The sequence below is a fragment of the Lepus europaeus genome, chromosome 15, assembly GCF_033115175.1.
Source record: "Lepus europaeus isolate LE1 chromosome 15, mLepTim1.pri, whole genome shotgun sequence".
NCBI classification, from domain to species: Eukaryota; Metazoa; Chordata; class Mammalia; order Lagomorpha; family Leporidae; genus Lepus; species Lepus europaeus.
The window spans coordinates 91,113,658-91,131,120 of NC_084841.1; the positions used below are offsets into that span (position 1 = coordinate 91,113,658).

Genomic DNA, 17,463 nt, shown 5'->3' on the forward strand with positions numbered 1-17,463 from the left:
AAGGAACATGGCTGTGAAGGATGAGAGACGGCTTGGAGACAGAGGGGCCCTCCAGGGCACAGGGTGCTCCTTTTCAGACAGGGGAAGTGTGGCCTGGCTCCCAGGGGCTGGGGCTGGGGGCGAGAGTCTGGGAGGGACGTCAGACCCGTGCTCTGAGCCTTGCAAGTTGCTATGTGTCTGTCCTGGGAGGAGCGAGGGGCTTGCTGCTCCGGCCTGACGTGGAGGGGTGAGTCCGTTTGGGAGTGCTCAGGAGGGCGGTGACTGGAGCCTTCTCCATGCCCTTGACCCTGTGAGCCGGGTGAACTCGCTGGCTGTGTGTACAAGGTGTACCAGTAGACAGAAGCAGCACAGACAGTGTGATGCCACACACAGAGGGCACACTTGGCACTGGAGGCTTCTAAGTCAGCTGCTGACATACACAGTCTGCATTCAATGAGCGAGGCGTGGTTCCAGCTCCGTGTCAGGTTGTCCACGTCACGGCCACAGGCCTGGCTCACTTTAGATCTGTAGACATTTTGGTTTGTATTTTAAAGGCATATTTATCTGAAAAGCAGAAAGGGAGAGACTGAGCAAGAAAGAGATCTTCCATCTGCTGGTTGGGTTCACTCCTCAAATGGCTACAATGGCCATGGCTGGGCCAGGCTGAAGCCCGGAGCCAGAAGCTTCATCCAGGTCTCCCACGTGGCAGGCACTTGGGCCATCTTCTGCTGCTTTCCCAGGCACATTAGCGGCAAGCTGGGTTGCAGGAGGAGCACCCGTATGGGATGTCAGCAGCGTGGGCCACGGGGTAACCCACTGTGTCACAATGCCAGTCCTTTTAAACTTTTTAAACTCTGCTTTTATCAATATTCTATTTAATCTTCCTTAATATAGATTATTCTACAATCCTTAGCACAAAATGTAATTTTAATCTAACTCCATTGGTTTGTTCTTTTTGAAAATTGTACTAAACCCCAGACCCCCAAATGTATCTAAGCGCTTAAAAGCAGTTCCTGTGACAGAGTGGAAGGGTTAGACCTGACACTTCTAGTTGCTGTGGTGTGTGGTTCAGCTGCCTGATACCCTTGGTTCTGAAGGAGCTTGCTTTTCACTGGCCAGATATGTTCAGCTCTCTTACTGACCCATGTTGTTGGAAATTCAGGCTTCTACATTGGCTGAAACATCAGACGTGAAAGATTAAACGGTTTCCTAAGTGTTGGGTGATGGCAGTGAGTATTGTTGGAACAGAGAGAAACTGGAATTAGGTTATACACTTTTGGAAGGGAAGAGCAAATGATGAGATGGGATTTGGTAGAAGGAAGACATTTCTGGGTGTGCTCTGTACTGCTGTGTTGTTCGGAAGCATGGTGTATAGGGAAAACCTACATCGGAAGCGTTTTCAGTATAGATCCTGAGAGCATTCTCCCGGGTGGTTGTTTCTGAATCTGCAGAAAGAAAACGGGCTGCAATGACCTGGTTTCAGGTGAAAGATCCTGACCTAAGATGTGGGATGAAAGTCAAGTTGCCCAAACAGGCTGATGACACAATGCTTTCAGGACATCCAAAGTACAGGCGTTGAGCTTGGCCGGGCACAACCCGCAGGAAGGGTCAGTTCTGTTTACTGTACTCAACCCAGAGCAGAGCTGGGAGCCAGAACTGCTTTCTGAATGGGAAACCCTATTTTACCTTTAGTTAGCAATTACCTGCAAATAGGCATACTCTGCACCAAAGTCACCCCCACCCAGGGTATTTCTGCAAACGCGGCATGGCTGATAGCTGTGCAGTACAGTGCGACCTGGAAGCTGCTTCCATGGCCCCAGGTGTGCTGTAAAAGTCTTCGTGGGATGTGAGTGAGTGGCTTTTTCTTTAGAATTATGACTCATAAAAGGGGCTGCCTTCTACGCTTATTTAAGACCTTCTCAGGTTTTTTTATCTTAAAATTATTTTAAAATTATTATTAAATTGATAGTCTATGCACAGGGTAAAAGTTATGCCTCCCATCTCAGTCTGCAGTCACACAGTTTCCACAGACAATATTCTTACACACACATGTGCACACACACGCACTATGCCAACACATAGTGTAGCAGCGTTCCCCCAGTTACAGGCTTTGAGTGTTTTCATTTAGCAATATATTTTAGAGACAGTTTGTATCATATTATTTTGTACAAAATGTGCCATTTGAGTATCTGATTTTTGCCAGACAAATATCAATGCTAGTTTAGTTTTTGGATCATTGTGCATTTAATTCAGTAAAAAGAAGAGAGAGTATATGGAGGGGGTTACGGTTTTGCATTCTTTCTAAGATCACTTTAGGAAGTAAGCCAGTGTGGATTATAATAATGTATTGGCCTTCACGTTTGGGAAAACCATAATTCTAGCAAACGTTTCCAGACGCCTTTGTAAACAGAACTGAGCAGTCAGAAAAAGAAGGGAAAACCTTGAAGTCCAGAAATGCCCGGGAGGCACCAGTGCGGCAGAGTAGGGCTGGGCTGACTCTGGCGACTGCCTGGAGGACCTGGGACTGAGGAGCAGCGCTTGTGTTTAGCAGAACTGTGCCCAGCAAAGCCGGGGCCCTGTGCTGAGTGGGTGGTTGGGTCAGAGACCCTCCTGTGCAGCTGTGGCCTTCAAAAATGATGCTCTCAGTGAGTCAGCTAGAAAAGCCCCGCTCTCCAGAGAGCTGTGGTAGGGATGCTTTCCTGTCTCGGCCTTAGCCCAGAAGGGGAAAGAAGTTTCCGCTTGAGGATTGTGTCACAAGTGCACCCTCCTGTGGATTTGGTGTTGGAATCACCTGGTCTGTTTGCACTGAAGTGGACTCAGTGAGCTTCAGTTCGTGCAGGGTGGCCCCGTGTTGTTGGACCCCCGGGAGCAGCAGCAGCCAATGCAGTTTCCTCATGGGGAAATGTAATCCCAGACCCCAAGAATTTTCACTGAAGGATCCAAGCGATGTGAGCTCCTAGTCAAAGAACATGAAAGGCGAGAGTTAATAAGGCGCTGAGGTGTACAAGAGATACCACACACTCAAGATCTGGAGAGGCCCACAAAGATAGCAGGTGTTGAATTTACCGTATGAAGAATAGAAAGTAAGAATGTTAATGTGTTTTAGAAATAAAAGAGTACCAAAAGTATGATGCAGGACAACAAAAATGACCTTGAAGGATGGACAAAGAAGCAAAGAGAATTCCTACAAAGAATATATACTTATTAAAATTTAAAACACAGTGAAGTTAACAGCAGAAAAGATAGTTATCTAGAGTAAATCCTGATAGGCAAAAACATGGCAAAGAGCTGAGAGAGGTTAGGGGACATAGACAGTGCGGAGCTGAACGCATAGCCACTCCGAAGTAGGAGAGCAGCAAATGACAAGCAAATGACACAGAGGGACATTCGTTAGGGGTGACAAGAATGCTTACCAAACCCACAGAAAGATGTCAGAAGTCATTAGTCACAAGAGATGTGCAATTAAAGATCAAGTCTTACCTGGAATGGTTGTGGTTAACAGTGTTTCAGGTTTTAGACTATCTGCATATACACAGGGAGGGGTGTGGGGCACAAGTCTCACCACGACATCCGTGTATGTTTTACGCACACCTCGTATACACAGCCTGCAGGCTGTTTTATCCAGTATGCTTAGTGCACCTGTATTTTATCTGTGACCCACTAGGAGAAGTCAGCTGTGGCGTTCTGTCAGCCCTCAGAAAGTTCCCGAGTGCGGAGCATTTTGTATTTCCAGCTTTTGGATTAGGGATTCTCAGCTGTAACCAGCATGAGATAGTTTTCCACCAACTAAACCAGGAAGTTGAGTGTCTAGTGACACTATTTAAACAAAAAAGATGAGGAACGGGAGCTCTCAGCGACAGCGGGCCCCAGGGGAAGGTGATACAAGTTGTGCTGGGCCAGCCAAGATGGCCCAGTGTCCCCAGCACCTGGTGACAACTTCAACGGTGAAGATTATTGTTTTTCCGAGAGGAGCAAGACCTTTAGTCCTTTAACGAAATGGCAAGTCAGATGAGACAAAGATAGTGCCAAGTTAATTTTTTATTGCAAGCCAAACCCCCCACACACACACAAAACAACAGAACAAGTGAAAACAAACAAAAGGAATACATGAAAGGATGGGGAAAATATGTAAAAGGAAATTACTTGAGTGCAAAGTGCTGGTAATGAGCCAGTATGTCTATGAAGGCAGGTGTCTGTGTGGCCAGGCAGCGGGCCCCTTAGGGTGGTGCTCGATGGTCCAGATACCGCCAGGCCGCCCACAGAGGGCTTTTCACCCCAGCAGAGCCTGGTGAAATCTCGCAGAGTGGGATCCCAGCAAGCTGTGCCTGCGATGGGAGTCTGAAGACTCTAGGCGTGTCAGTTGGCAGCCTTGGAGAAAGCGGTGCTGGACCCAGGCCCTCATCTGCGGGTGGGCACGCCGTCGTCGCTGTGGTTGCCAGCGGTGAGAAGTAACGGCCTCCTTGCCGTCGGCCCGCCGTTGGCTCAGCCACCGTGACTTCTAAGGAAAGCTCAGAGTGCAGTCCTGTTAGTCACAATGGAGACAGCAGTTCACTTAGCACAGTGAAACAAACATCACAGCACAACCCTGCATTTCTTTACTTAGCATTATTCCATCAAGGGTAAGCACCATGAATGTGGAGTGGAGTTAGTTCACTCATGTATTCATTCCACAAATACTTGTTGAAGACCCAAGTTCAGGAATGAACATTAAAAACATTTCCTAGTTCCTGCCCCAAAGAGCGTAGGCTCTAGTGAGTCAGATAATCGATGCCCACACAAACAAGCATACAACTAGAGCTTTACAATAGAGGTCTGTGGGGGACTGGGGGCGTCAGGATGACTGGGAGTGGGAGGGGTGGTGGTGCTGGCCAGAGGGGACTGCCGCAGGCAGAGGGGACATGTGCAAGTGCCATGGTGTTGAAGACAGCACTCCCTTGGAACCACTGGGGAAAGACCCGCGTGACTGGTGCAGAGACAGTGGGAGGATATGGTGAGGTTGGTGGTGGTGGTAGTGGCATTCAGACCAACAGGGCTGGAGAGGGAAGCGGAAGTCGGACAGGACGAGGGACTTGAGGCCACAGCAGGATGTGGGGTTTTATTCTGGAACAGTGGGCTGCTTCCAACCTGTTTTAAGTCAGGGAACAGATGCGCAATGGGGTGATCTAATTGCAAATCTAAAAATTCCACTGGAGGCAGACATTTTCACAGCAGTAGAGACGCCACTTGGAAGACCACATCCTTAGCAAAGTCCCTAGGCTCCAAGGTCTGGCTCTGCTCAAGCTGCCTGCTGACGAGCACCCTAGGAGGCAGCTCAGGTGTTGGGTCCCTGCCTCCCACATGGGAGGCCTGCATTGAGTTCCTGGCTCCTGACTTTGGCTAGCCCAGCCCTAACTGTTATAGCAGATGGAAAATTAATCTGTCTCCTCTCAAACTGAATAACAGAATTTCTGTTAGCAAGTGGCATTAGAGATCTGTAGCCATACTTCTTATGCGTACCTAGATGGGCTTGTGCCAGGAATGACTGCCCAGGCCCTGGTCAGCTGTCGTTGGAGCAGGAGCTGGGCACAGCTGCACTTTCACGTAGCACGCGCAGCTCTGTTTCTGACGCGTACGTCTTCCCCCACGTCCCCTGAGAGCACAGGAGACGGCAGGCTGGCTGGTGTCTCCCCTCAGAGAGGCAGGAGGCATAACCGAGTGCATTTCACTGCTTTGCAGCCAGAGAATGATTTCTCCATTGTCGAGAGTAAAAACCAATTTGTCCGTAAATGAAGCAAACAGGATTCCGGGCAAACAGGAGGCTTTGAGAAATGCTGTGGATGCTGTCTTTCCTGCTTCCAACCCAGTCTGTCACCAGACAGCTTCCCCAGGAAGCCGTCCATGTTCGCCTGCTGAAGTCTACAGCGCACCGGTCTCTTGGTGTCTGTGCCCTTTCGGGGCTCTGATTCCTTTACTCTTAGCCACTTTATTGAGGTGTAATTGGCACATGACAAATGTCTCATATTTAAAGCATGCAATTTGGCAAGTGTTGACATCACTCTTCACCCATGAACACAGCGTCAACACAAGGACATACCCGTCACCTTCGTAATTCCTGACAACTCCTCTCCTGACCTGCCCTTCTACCACTCAAACAGCGCAAGTCCACATGTAACCATTCTGTCCATCAGGATTCTGATGAACTTGTTAGATGGTTGGAACTCGCTCTCCTAAAGGCCCTTTCTGATCTATTCTCTTAGCCCAATTCACTGCAGAAACCCGCTGTTTGGATGACCATCACTCCACAGTACTCAGCTTTAAGTTTTTGGGAACAGAAGTCCCAGCGTTTGGTGTGTTGCTAGGGAGGAGGATGGGCCCTCAGTGGACCCCCCTGTCACTACCATTTTGTACTTTCAGATCCAGTTTCTGCTGAAGAGGAAGGGACAGTGTCCACCAAGGGCACCTCTGCTCAGAGCGTTGAACTTGTCCTCCCGCCCCACGCAAACCACCACGGAAACACATTTGGCGGCCAGATCATGGCCTGGATGGAGACCGTGGCTGCTGTTTCTGCAAGGTTCCTGCTCTGACCTCCGCTTGCTGCTCTAGGACCAGTGGGGAGAAAACAAAGTCAGGGATGCGCTGGGCCAGCTGGGGGTCAAGGGACCACGGGCTGAGGAAAGGGCGCCTCCTACCAAAACGAGGAAGTTATAGTCACTTGGTTGCTTGCCTTAGGATTAATCCGTCCTTGGTTCAAAGGTCAATGTTAATTTCTTCACTCAAAAGTGAAAATGAAACAGGAGTTTGGAATCTGTATTCTGAATTCTGAATACTGACCTTGTGACATCTACAGATATGCCTGTAGTTAGAAACATGTAGTTATCCTTTCTGAGTTGTGCACAATATGAGAAGCCTTGTTTTAAAAATGAGATTGTCCCTCCTAATGACAGTGCAGCTCTCAGACATGTTCTGTCATCAAGACGTACCATATAACTTAGCTGTGGTACAGTCGGCTCGCATAGTGTTGGCATAGCTATTTAACTGAAGGAATAGCTATCTAAAATGTGGAAATAACGTTCTGAAATGCTGTGAGATGTGAAAAGCTCACCTCTCAGTGTGTGGTGAAGTCAGCTAACTGTGAAGCTAACGAGTGGCGGTGAGCTGCACCTGCTGGCAGCTGTTCCCCACTGCTACCGGGCGTACAGAGCCCTGGGAGAGCAGTCACAGGCTGTCGGACAAACATAACCAGGACAGAAGGCACTGGCTTGTTTTTCAGAGGGACTTCCATCGGGGACAGACAAGAGCAGTCTGTTAGCCCAGGAGCAGAAGTACCAGTATCTCAGGAAAGACCCCACGTCTCATGGACACGTGCTTCCCTGAAGGTGTGCGGTTTGTGTGCAGAGTCACTGTGAGCACACAGAATCCAGTTACCTATCTCACTCGAGTTAGAAGAGAGGTTTTGTGCAGAAAATGGGCCAAGAACTTGCCCGCCGCGTCGGCTCTGCCTCAGTGCTCCCGGGGCTCTGCAGGGAATGAGTGCTTTGTTTCTTGTCTCCCTCAGCCGCCTGTGTCATGCGCACCCCATCCTCAAGTCCGTGGATATGTTCAAGTTCCGGGGCCCGTCCACAGTTGGAGACCGGCTTGTCTTCAATGCCATTGTCAACAACACCTTTCAGACGTGGTAAAGCATGCTCCCAGGCTCCTGGGCGCTGACTCAGGCTTGCACACACATAGTTGTTCATTTTGTTTAAATCTGGAGGTAAATAAGGGGATTAAAAGGACCAAGTTACGTCTAATTTTTTTTTGAAATTTCATTCCGTCTTTAAAATCTGAGGGCACACGTGTGAAGTCGGTGTCCTCCCACTGAGCACATAGCGACTGACAGGGACGTTGGTCTCCTAGGGTCTTAGGGCAGTTGTGTGGCCCAGGGTGACCCTGGTGTGTGCCTGTGGTCCTGGCATCGTGTTTAACTCTGTTTCCTGCCCTCCAGAGTGCCCCAGTGACAGTGCCATCAACTGACCCACCATGGGCCCGGTACTCACTGCCACAAAGTCCAAACCACTTTCTAGTTATTTTTATTATTCTTAAGAGTAAAAGGCTTTAAATTAGTATTTTTTCATCTTAGATATAAAAACGTGGTACCTTTGTCTCCCCTCTAATTTCCGCGTTTGATTCTTTGACAATGCTGAACTACTGTTTTTAAGGACGAGAACTTGACTCTGGCAGTATAAACCCCCTCCCATAACCAAAGTGTGCTCCTGAAGGTGTGTTCCGTGGGAATCCCCAGGTGGCCTGTCACCTGCGTGCAGGTGGAAGTCAGGTGGAAATGCTTTTACAGCCCTGGACAAGCTGGCTCAGTGGCCTGGAAATGGATTAGAATAGCGCTCAGATTACAAGGAACCAACGAGAAAATCCAGCACTTTCTTTCTCCTCTGTTGTCGGAGAAGCGGAAAGAACAGGCGGGAGGGCTTGACATGTGTGGTTCTCTGCCCACGGCCCCATCTCGCCCTTGCAGTGTGGAAGTCGGAGTGCGCGTGGAGGCCTTTGACTGTCAGGAGTGGGCCGATGGCCATGGCCGGCACATCAACAGCGCCTTCCTCATTTACCACGCGGTCGACGACAGGGGCGAGCTCCTCACCCTTCCCAGGGTCAGACCCATCTCAGAGGTCGGTGATGGTCACGGGAGCTTCCACAGTCACACCTGGGGTGGCAGAGCCCTCCCCACCTCCTGTTCCCACCTGCAGCAACCCCCACGAATATTTCCTCTAGTTTTCTGCACACAAAGTAAAACAGACTTTCCCACCCCAGATCACACTGAGCCCTGGCTGAGATGTCAGAGGCTCTCCGGGCTCCCCTGGGCTCAGCTGTGCTGCTGTGGACTGCGCCGTATCCTGCCACCCCCTCTGCACCTGCTCTCATTTCCCACATCCAGTTCTGAGCCATTTCCACCTTCCTCGGAACCCCGTCTGTCCCTCATCCTGCAATTGCCGTATCACCAACATTCTTTTCTAGCAACGCTGTCACAAGACTTAATGCATAATAAAAAGAAAACAGCTGTGAAGGTGCTACTTTTGTCCACACAGCAGCCCTTTGTGGGTTCTTTGACTTGAGAACAGTTCAGAGATACTATGTCCCTGTTAGCCTTTTGGGCTGGCTTCAAAGAGGTTTACTTAAGGACTGTGTTGGGGCCAGCACTGTGGCACAGCGGGTTAACGTGCCGCTTGCGACACAGGCATCTCATAGGATCGCTAGATGGAGTCCCGGCTGCTCCACTTCCCTTCCAGCTCCCTGCTAATGCAGCTGAGGAAACAGCAAAAGACAGCCCAAGTGCCTGGGCCCCGTCACCCAAGTGGGAGACCAGGGTAGAGTTCTGGGGTCCTTGCTTCAGTCTGGCCCAGCCCCAGCCGTTGCAGCCATTTGGAAAAATGGAAGATCTCTGTGTGTCTCCCTCTGTCTATAACTCTGCCTTATAAATAAACAAATCTTTTTTAAAAACAAAATTAGGATATATATCACCAAACTGTTAGATATTCATTGATTTTACTTTGGTTTTTTTTTTTTTTTTTTTATTCAAGGATGATTTCAGGCGCTATCGGGGAGCCATTGCACGCAAGAGAATTCGCCTAGGCAGGTAAGGGAAATAAAAGAGCAAGGGAGCTGTGGATTCTCTCCCATCTGAGGAACTGCACAAGGAAAAGCCCCTCTCGGGGTCTCCTCTCCCCTCCGTGTGAGTAGAGAAGGCCAAGCTGTTTGCTGGCCGTGCCAGCTGCACACTGACCGGTACGGCGGTTCTTCCTGACTCTCTCTGCAAAAAGAGCAGCTTCTAAACTGCCAATTTCAGTTCTAGAAAGTGTCGCGGTGCTTGTGCCTTAAACGGGGGGACGGAAACTACTATTTAACATTTCTTTTTTTTTTTTTTTTTTTTCAGAAAATACGTAATTATGCACAAAGAAGAGGTTCCACATTGTACCCACTGGGACCTAAGCAAGCAGGTAACCCTCTGAGCTTTGGCTCACGTGGTGTAAAAGCCCTGTCACCACCCACACAGAAACTCACTTGTTGAGCTGATGTGGGTTGTGTCTACACAGGTCAGGTGAAAAGGGGGATTCTATCACCAGGCTTTTCAGAATGAAACTAAAGCAAGCGATTCATAACTGGTGCCCAGCCAGTGGTCTCTGTCTTGTTAGGCTTCCAGTGTGGTTCCCAGACGACCTGGGTGGCCTGCTCTCAGCTTTGTCCAAGCAGCATGGTGCACAGTGATCTGCTATTCTCCTGTGACCTGTGCTGAGTGACACCCACAAGCTTGCAGTTTTTAACACAACGTAACAATAGTCATTCTGTTTTGACTGTAAAGAATCCATATTTACTTGTTCCGCATTGGTTATGATGGTGCTTCAAAAAGTTCATGGAAAATGGCATTAAAGTGGGGCAGGCGTTGTTGTGCAACAAGTTAAGGCACTGCTTGGGACGTCCACTTCCCATATCATAGAGCCTGGGCTTGAATCCCACCTCCGCTTCCGATCCAGCTCCCTGCTCGTGTGCCCCCTGGGAGGCAGTAGGTGATGGCCCAAGTACTTGGGTCCCTGCCACTCATGTGGGACACTTGGGTGGAGTCCCTGGCTCCTGGCTTCAGCCTTGCCTGGCCCTGGCTGTTGCAGGCATTTGAGGAATGAACCCATGGATGGCAGATCTTTCTCTCTCTCTCTCTCTGTCTCACACACACACACACACATACACACACGCACCCACACACAACATATCTTTTTGTCTTGATCTTTCCAATAATAGCTTTTTTTAAAAAAGAAGTTTATTTTGGTGCAAAAAATGGAAATTTATGCACAAGTGTTTTTTTTTCAGAAATTTTTTTTCCAACTTTTATTTAATAAATAAAAATTTCCAAAGTACAACTTTTGGATTATAGCAGCTTTTCCCCCCATAGTCTCCCTTGCACAAGTTTTTCACAGTATGCATGTCCATGGACTTTCTGAAGAACCCATATGTGCGTGGATTTCGATATTTTTTTGCACCAAAATAATCGTGTACTTTAATTCATTTTCCCATGAACTTTTGGCAGTGCTGTCCTCTAAGTCATACTGCCTTTGCTGAGGATACCAATTAAAGTGATAGGACGTCGCCAGGCATGGGGTCACCGTGTCTGGAGTCTGCATTTAGAGTCTGAGATAGAAGCAGTGAGTAGCTGTAGTTTGGTGCTATGTGTCACAGTGCTGCTTTGGCTCCACATAACCTCCCCAGCAGGAGATAGAAGCAGTGAGTAGCTGTAGTTTGGTGCTATGTGTCACAGTGCTGCTTTGGCTCCACATAACCTCCCCAGCAGTGCCCATGCTCTAAGCACAGTCTCTGACCACACAGGGAGGATCTGCACTGAACACACACTTTTCAAATATCTGTCTCAGGCAGTGCTCAGCAGCGGCAATGTGGAGGCGCTCACAAGGCTGGCAGCCAAAAGCGGCTGGGAGGTGACCAGCGCTGCGGAGAAGGTAGGAGGTGGGCAGGTGTTGCAGAACCACTGTCCCTCCCAGGTGAAGCTGTGCTGGTGGCCCCGCTGCATCTGCCGTTGCTCCTAAAACAGCAAGAACCTTGGGAAACCGCCCCCAGCCTCTCTCTCCACCCGGCCACTCGGGCTCCTGCAGGTGCATCTGGCCCGTGCCTGCCCCTGAGCAGCCCCTCCTCCTCACGTCCACCTTCCCAGCCCTTCCTGGTCTCAAGATCCAGAGCTGACGCTTGTCCCTAGGGCCACTCCCAACTTGCCGGCCGTCTCCCTCTCCGGCTCCTTTGGTCCCAACCTCCTGCAATTAATCTGGCAGTTAATCAGGCATCACTTGTGACGTTTCTACCTGAGCCTTCCATGGCCCCTGAGCTGTCTACTGTCTGTGCAGGGTCTGTTTTCCCAGGCCTGATGTCTTCTCTACCTCTTAACGTCCAGCCTGCCTTGTGTGTTACCAGCCTCCAAGCCCCTCCACACTTGGATTTGTCTCTAGCTTCAGAGGCCTGCCGGGAGTCCCTTGAGGCGGATGGCACTGTCGGCTCTCACAGGACCCTTTGCTCCCCACTGTGCTCGGGGACATTGTGGTGCTGGCTTCAGGCTCAGCTCCATGTGCGCTGTTCTCTGTCAACAGTGAAGGGTGGCCCGTGACCTGGGGTGGCCAGGTGTCCTGATTGTCTGGGGACAGTCCTGGCTCACACGTGATGTGTTGTGTCATCATATCCTGATTATTAACCGTGCTGCAGTCTGGTGGATAAGCCTTGCCGTCACCTTCCCCAGAAACCCAGGGACTACAGGTGCCTCTCCAATGACTGCGGGCGCCTCTCCACGCCCTGGCTCGGACCTCCTCCAAGTGTTCTGTGTTTGGCTGTTTGCTCTTGCTACCACGTTGTCCTCATGACTACGTCCTCCCAGGGTCTTCCTCATTCCTTTCCGCCCAGTGTCCCCCGTGCTTCTCACAGGCCTAGCACAGTTGAGGTGTATGTTCTCACTGTCACTCAGACACAACACTTCAGTGCCTGGTCTGCTGTGCTGATGTGAGAGCTGCCTCTCGCTGGCATCTCAGCACTCAGCAACAGCCGTGGGATGAGCAGATTCACATCCAGGATGAAGCCAAAGGCCACGTCCAGTGGCATTCAGGAGGCTATGGCCAGAACAAAACCAAACTCATCAACTTGCTAGTGTCCTAGGAAAATCATCATTGATTCATTCTGCATTTCTGTGTGGAAAGTTATTAGAGAATATTGTGTAATTTTAAGGACTCTTAAGTTATTAGGGAATACTGTATACTTTTAGGAATTCTTATCTCAGTTGAGTTTGAATCTTTTTAAAAAGTACAACCAAGGGGCCAGCGCCGTGGCGCACTAGGTTAATCCTCCACCTGCGATGCCAGCATCCCATATGGGCACCGGTTCTAGTCCCAGCTGCTCCTCTTCCAGTCCAACTCTCTGCTGTGGCCCGGGAAGGCAGTGGAGGATGGCCCAGGTGCTTGGGCCCCTGCACCCACATGGGAGACCAGGAGAAGCACCTGGCTCCTGGCTTCGGATTGGCACAGCTCCATCCGTTGTGGCCATTTGGGGAGTGAACCAGTGGAAGGAAGACCTTTCTCTCTGTCTCTCTCACTGTCTGTAACTCTACCTCTCAAATAAATAAATAAATAAAATCTTTTTTAAAAAGTACAATCAAAATAAGATTAAAATATTTTTCTGAGTTTTTCTTTTTCTCTACTAGTTTTACACTTTAATTTTTTTATTTTTAATTTATCTATTTGTTTGAAAGTCAGAGTTACAGAGAGTAGGCGACAGAGACAGAGCTCTCCCATCTGCTGGTTCACTCCCCAGATGGCTGCAACGGGCAAGACTGGGCCAGGCTGAAGCCAGTCATGCACCCAGCGCTGTGGCCAGCACTAGGCAAGGGGAGCGAGCTCTGTGAGGGTGGAATTGCATGGGGCTCCTGAGCTTTGGCTCCAACAGAGGAAGCAGAGAGTGTGTCTGCCCCCCGGGACGCAGCTCCTGGAGACGTGCTGACTCATTTCCAAGGGCTGCCATAACGGAGCTCCCCACACTGGGTGGCCTCAGCCTTAGGAATCCACTTGTCTGGGAGCTGGGGAGTCTGAGAGCAAGGTGTCAGCAGAGTTGGGTTCTTCCCAGGGGACAAGGAGTCTGTTCTGAGCCTTGCCCCCGCTGCAGGTGGCTGCTGGCCCGCAACTCTGGCATCAGTTCACTGCACTCTCACTGTACCTGTGTCCTTGGCTGACACTGACGTGGACCCCAGCCTGCTGGCGTACGGCCTCAACCTAATGAGCGGGCAAGACCCTATTTCCTTCCCAAGTCACATTCGTCGGTAGAGGCAGTGTTAAGCCTGCAGCCGATGAATTTGCAGGGCCCAGAGCACAACGTGACTCTAAACAAGTGCTCGGCCCAGCATCGCAGCCTCCCCTGCACTGGGCCCACGCTGCTCCAAGGCCACAATGTGAGCAGGCTGTGGGGTTCGCTCTGGGCAGCTGCTCTTGGCTATTCTGAGCCTTGATCAGTGGCCTCACCCTGCACTGACACCAGTGAGGCTCCTCCCATGCCCCTGCACTGAGAGCAGAGGTGGGCACCTCCATGCCTATGCCCTGCTGGTAGCATGATCCCAGAGACCACCAGAGCCCTGATGTTCTTTGTGTCTGGTCTGTGCCCACGCTGGGTCATGTCTTCCTTTGCAGGCTTGGCCTCAGGGTGAATTGGAGAAGCATCCACATAAGCCAGCGGTCCCTTGTACTCCCCCTAAGCTGCTTCCCGTCTGCTCCGCATGTCGTCACATGTGTTGACGAGGGCAGGGCTCTCCCGCACAGCCCAGCTCTGCCTTCTGCTCGAGTCCTGCAGGGAAGTCCTGACCCTGTGCTTGTCTGTCCACACCTTGCTGCCACAGCAGTGGCTGTGAGATGGCAGAGTTCACCACTAACTTTGAGGCGCCCTCCAAGAAGATGGAGAAAGTGGGCAGGAATGCAGCGTGCTCGGACCCCAACAGGCATCTCTGATTACTGTCAGAGAGGCAGGAGGAGCAAAGCTCAGAGTGACAAGGGATGCATGGAAGTTTAAGTCCGTGTCAGGTGGCTCCTCTTAGCTAAGGAGTCACACGCACTGGAAGCCCTGGAGTCGGCCTCCAAAAACACGAACCCTCGTGACTCATGAGAGTGCTTTGTGCTGGGAGAGCTGGGTGCTTCAGTGGTTGAGCTTCCTGGGAGAGTCCCCTGGCACCCAGGACAACGTCCTGAACCTCAGCCTGGCGCCCAGGGCTCTGGGGGGGTCAGAGCACCAGCAAGTCCAGCAGCCTGGTGATGTTTTCTGCTATTCCTGGATAAAGGCGGGGAGGTGGCCCCAAGACAGGAGGGAGAACGGTTTATTCCTTAGTTTTCCATGCTGCACAGCTGTCCAGCTGCTGTGTGGGGGCCACCTCTACAATCCAAGTTCTTGCAGTGAAATTGTTTGGCTTCACTTTCATCCAGGTACAAAGGTGCCTTGCTGGTGGCTTCTACAGCTACATACGTGTGCGTGCTTTGTAAAATAGAACGTCGATGTTGCCTGCATACCTGTGTGCCCCTCATCATGTGATGTTTCTTGCTCCCTTTGAGATAAAAATATACACGCTGGAAGAGCAGGATGTCCTGTCCATCTGGGTGGAGAAGCGTGTGGAGAGCCCTGCGCACCTGGCCTACCATCTGCTGTCTGACTTCACGAGGCGACCTTTGTGGGACCCACATTATGTGTAAGGACAAGTGCCAAAGCTTTCCCGAATCAGCCCTGCCGTCACGTAGGAGCACCCTCTGCAGGGCGGCCCGCCTCCGCTGCCCGGTGTGGGACCTGTTGTTTGATTGATTAGACAGCATGTGCCGCGTCTTGTGCTGCCCCAAACACTGCCTCGGGCGATGTTAAGAGACACACTGCTAAAATTACTGTACTCCTTGACTTCCCCTCCGCTGCACGTTGGCTTGCGTCACCCACATCTGTTGGAATCCTCCCAGAAACTTCAAGGCCAGTGCTGTTCCCACCGAGTTGGAGAGAGCGATGTGACAGAACCTGAGTGGCACCAGGGCCACCAGGCTGAGTCCTCCCATACTGTGATGTACAACCTGTGCTCTGGAGGACGTGACCACCCCATGGCACACCTGATACTTAGTTGGCAGCACCTTTGTCTGCAGAATGGCACCCCCTGGGGAGAAGCCCCGCTGGGTCCTGGTGTGAAGGGCATTCCTCCCTGCCCACCCTGTGTGACAGTGTGTGCTCCCGTGCACCTGTGTCTCTCACTCTTCCTCCCTGTGTTGGGCCCTGCTGCACTCCCTCACTTCCTAGAATTCCTATCTGGTTTTGCCCTCTGTGTTGGTGGGGATTCAACCAACTACAGATCACAAAACAGTCAGGGGGAAAATTGCATCTGTTCTGAACATGTACAGACTTTTCCCCTTGGTGTTGTTTCCTAAATGATGCAGTTAACAATGACTGAGATAGTGTTTGCATAGCAGCGGGTGTTGTCAGTCACCTAGGGATGGCTTAAGGTTTATGGGAGCACGCAGATATTCTATGAGATACTACGCCGTTTCGTATCAGGACATGAGCATTGTTGGATTTTGGTATCCACAGGGGGTTGGAGCCCCCACCCTCTGTGGATACTGAGGGACAGCCATACAGAGTTGAGTGCCTTGTCACCCACCCTGGCAGTGGAAGGTGGCACTCAGACCCAGCCCCCGCTGCTCTAGCGCCTTGCAGGGCCTCACAAGGGAAAGTTTGGTCATAGTAAGCTCTACGCTGTTTCTCAATCTTGACAAAGGAGCAGTTCATCCTTAAAATTCCTAAGACTCTCTGTGATGAATGCCATGTGATAGACGATATTCAACCCCAGAAAAGTGAAAAGGCAGCCCTGGGGTCAGGCGCTACATTTGTAGATGGCAGAACACCACACTCTGGCCGATGCCTCCATAACAAAACATTGCCAGAGGAGTGGACGCACTTCTCAGTTTCCTTCATCCATGTTTATAGGTATTTTATAAGCACAAAGCTTGTAAGAACAGTGCTTAACCTTTGCTGTGAGTTCTTGTAAAATGTTGCACCCACTGTTCTGTGTGTCACCTGATGTCCCAGCCCAACTGAGCTTGAATGAAAGGAATGGATGAACTGATTCTGATGGAGCTAACTTCCTTGGACGTCAACTGTTTTCACCTGAGCCACACAGTGAGCCCATGGGTGTTACCAGCCACACACTGCAGATGAGAGAGTAAGGTGACCTGCCTGACAGGGGACAGGCACACCGGGACAGTCTGGGAGTCCCAAGCAAGCTGTTGGCCTCCACACTTTCTTTCCAACTGGTCCCCTTGCTGTACCTGGTAGTCCTTCTTGGATCATCCCTCTAATCCACCCATCTTCAATAAGTTTTACTTGAGCCTAGAAAAAATAATTTTATGGAAAAGAGCTCAATGCCTTTCTCGAAGTATTGAGGGCTGTGAACCTGGAGTTGGTTGGCCAACCTGCATCACATGCAGAGTTCTTCCTTCTGACCAAACAGCTCATGTGAAGGGGACTTTGGGCAGTGATGCTGGTGTGGGGGGAAGGTTTGGGTGAGCTGAAGGAGACAGCTCTGACAGTGATGAGATCAATTAAGCAAAGAAGGGAAGTGAGTACCACACTCCCCCTTTCCGTTCACACAGGTCCTGTGAAGTGATAGACCGGGTGAGTGAAGACGACCAGCTGTACCACATCACCTGTCCTGCGACCACTGGGGACAAACCCAGGGACTTGGTAGTGCTTGTGTCACGAAGAAAGCCTCTCAGGACGGGGTGAGTGTGTGCAGTCCCAGTGGCACGGCCATGTGTGTAGTCTAAATTAGAGATGAAAACTTGATGTGAAAATGAGGAAGTTAGGTTGGGCTTGTAAGCCCAGTCACTAAGGCTGCTGTGCCCCACGTGGGAGTATCTGGGTTGAATCCCCAGCTCTGGCTGCTGACTCCAGCTTCCTGCCAGTGCAGACCCTGGG

At 50.7% G+C, this 17,463-nt stretch overlaps 1 protein-coding gene across 1 annotated transcript in view; it reads left to right on the forward strand.

Moving 5' to 3' along the window:
- Positions 1-17,463, forward strand: part of ACOT12 (acyl-CoA thioesterase 12) — a 44,924-nt gene that overhangs the window by 21,126 nt on the left and 6,335 nt on the right. Inside the window, exons 6-13 of the mRNA XM_062212482.1 lie at positions 6,373-6,529; positions 7,514-7,633; positions 8,468-8,618; positions 9,528-9,583; positions 9,881-9,944; positions 11,367-11,450; positions 15,072-15,205; positions 17,139-17,267. Coding sequence (XP_062068466.1) covers positions 6,373-6,529; positions 7,514-7,633; positions 8,468-8,618; positions 9,528-9,583; positions 9,881-9,944; positions 11,367-11,450; positions 15,072-15,205; positions 17,139-17,267 — 895 coding nt within the window. The remainder of the gene's footprint in view (positions 1-6,372; positions 6,530-7,513; positions 7,634-8,467; positions 8,619-9,527; positions 9,584-9,880; positions 9,945-11,366; positions 11,451-15,071; positions 15,206-17,138; positions 17,268-17,463) is intronic.